At 72.6% G+C, this 1,506-nt stretch overlaps 1 protein-coding gene across 1 annotated transcript; it reads left to right on the forward strand.

Moving 5' to 3' along the window:
• Positions 1-231: 231 nt before the first annotated feature.
• Positions 232-495, forward strand: AURANDRAFT_18312 (hypothetical protein; the record flags this gene model as incomplete). Its single annotated transcript, XM_009045053.1, has 1 exon — positions 232-495. A coding segment is annotated over one exon (264 nt), but the record flags the coding sequence as incomplete, so codon positions are not given.
• Positions 496-1,506: the final 1,011 nt, after the last annotated feature.

The raw sequence follows: 1,506 nt of genomic DNA on the forward strand, positions 1-1,506 counted from the left end.
ACTCTGAGGATCCCGCTCTCGGCGAGCTACGTCGACGACGTCGCGTCCGTCGTCAAGGAGGGCGACGACGTCACGGTGCGCATCCTCAAGATCGACAGCGGCAAGAAGCAGCTGTCGCTCTCCATGAAGCCCGAGGGCGCCGAGGCGCCCCCGAAGAAGCGCGGCGGCGGCGGGCGCCAGAAGAAGGCGGGCGCCGAGGAGCTCCGCAAGTACCAGGACGCGGACCCCGCCGAGTTCATCTCCGGCACCGTGCGCACGGTCCTCGAGTGGGGCGCCTTCGTGAACATCGCCCCGGGCGTCGACGGCCTCGTGCACATCTCGCGCGTCTCCGACAGCCGCGTCGAGGACCTCCAGGCCGAGCTCTCCGTTGGCGACGAGGTCAAGGTGCGCATCATCGACGTCGACCTCGACAAGGCCACGCTGGGCCTCGCCATGAACACGTACCGCGACCCCACGGCGCCGCCGCGGCCGGGCCGCGACGACGCGGGCGGCGAGTCCGCCGCCGCGCGCCGCGCGCGGAACCCGGACGCCGCGGGCGGCGGCCAGCGCAAGCCGCGCCGCATGGACCCGGGAGACGATATCTGGGAGAACAAGGACTCCTTCAACTGGAAGGACGTGCTCGCGGAGGCCGACGTCGGCGACGCCGACGACATGTCGTCGGGCTTCTCCGTCGACCTCGAGACGGGCAAGCTCACGCTCCAATAGGCGCGGTGCGAGTGCTGCTTCGCTCCAACGAGAAAAACACGTCCCCCGAAGCGCCGGCGCCGGCCGGCGCGAGCCCCGATCGCGCGGCTCTTCCCCTCTCGGTAAATCCCGCACCGTGATTCTCTCTCTCTTTGGGCAGTCGGTGTGTGCTCGTCTGTTTCGGCGCGGCGCATGCGTCGGCGCGTGCGACGACGCCGTCCGACGCCGGCGACGACGCCGACAGCCACCGCGCCAGGCGCCGCGGCCGGCCGCTTGGGAGAGCAAAACCTGCTCTCCCGATGGCGACCGAACCACACTAACCTAGCCCACAAATGCGCTGGCTATGGACGCTCTTCCTCCCACGCGCATGGTCCCAGGAGAAGCGCGGCTGGACGCCGGCCTACGTCGACGCCATCTACGCCATGGAAGGCGCGCTCCGCCGGGCCAACGCCAGCGACTCACCGACGATCCAGCGCGGAGCCTGGCAGCACGACCGCGCCGTCGGCGAGCACTTTAGCAGCCGCGACGCCGCGAAGGCGGCCGGGCAGTGGCGCGCGCTGCGCGACGCCGCCGCGGCGCTGCGCTACCCCGCGCGCGCGTTCTCGGGCGCCGGCGTCGCGATCGTCGGCGGCGGCCTCCGGTACTACGGCGTCGCGGAGGTCAACGCGCGGCGCCTGCGCGACGTCGGCTGCACGTTGCCCATCGAGCTCTGGTGCCTGCGCGCCGAGCAGCCGACGCCCGCGCTGCGCGCGTGCCGCCTCGACCCGCTCGGAGTGACGGTGCGCGTCGCGGACCCCGTCGCGGCCGCGCTGGGCGGCGGGC

The sequence above is a fragment of the Aureococcus anophagefferens genome, assembly GCF_000186865.1.
Source record: "Aureococcus anophagefferens unplaced genomic scaffold AURANscaffold_1306, whole genome shotgun sequence".
In the NCBI taxonomy this organism is placed as follows: domain Eukaryota; class Pelagophyceae; order Pelagomonadales; family Pelagomonadaceae; genus Aureococcus; species Aureococcus anophagefferens.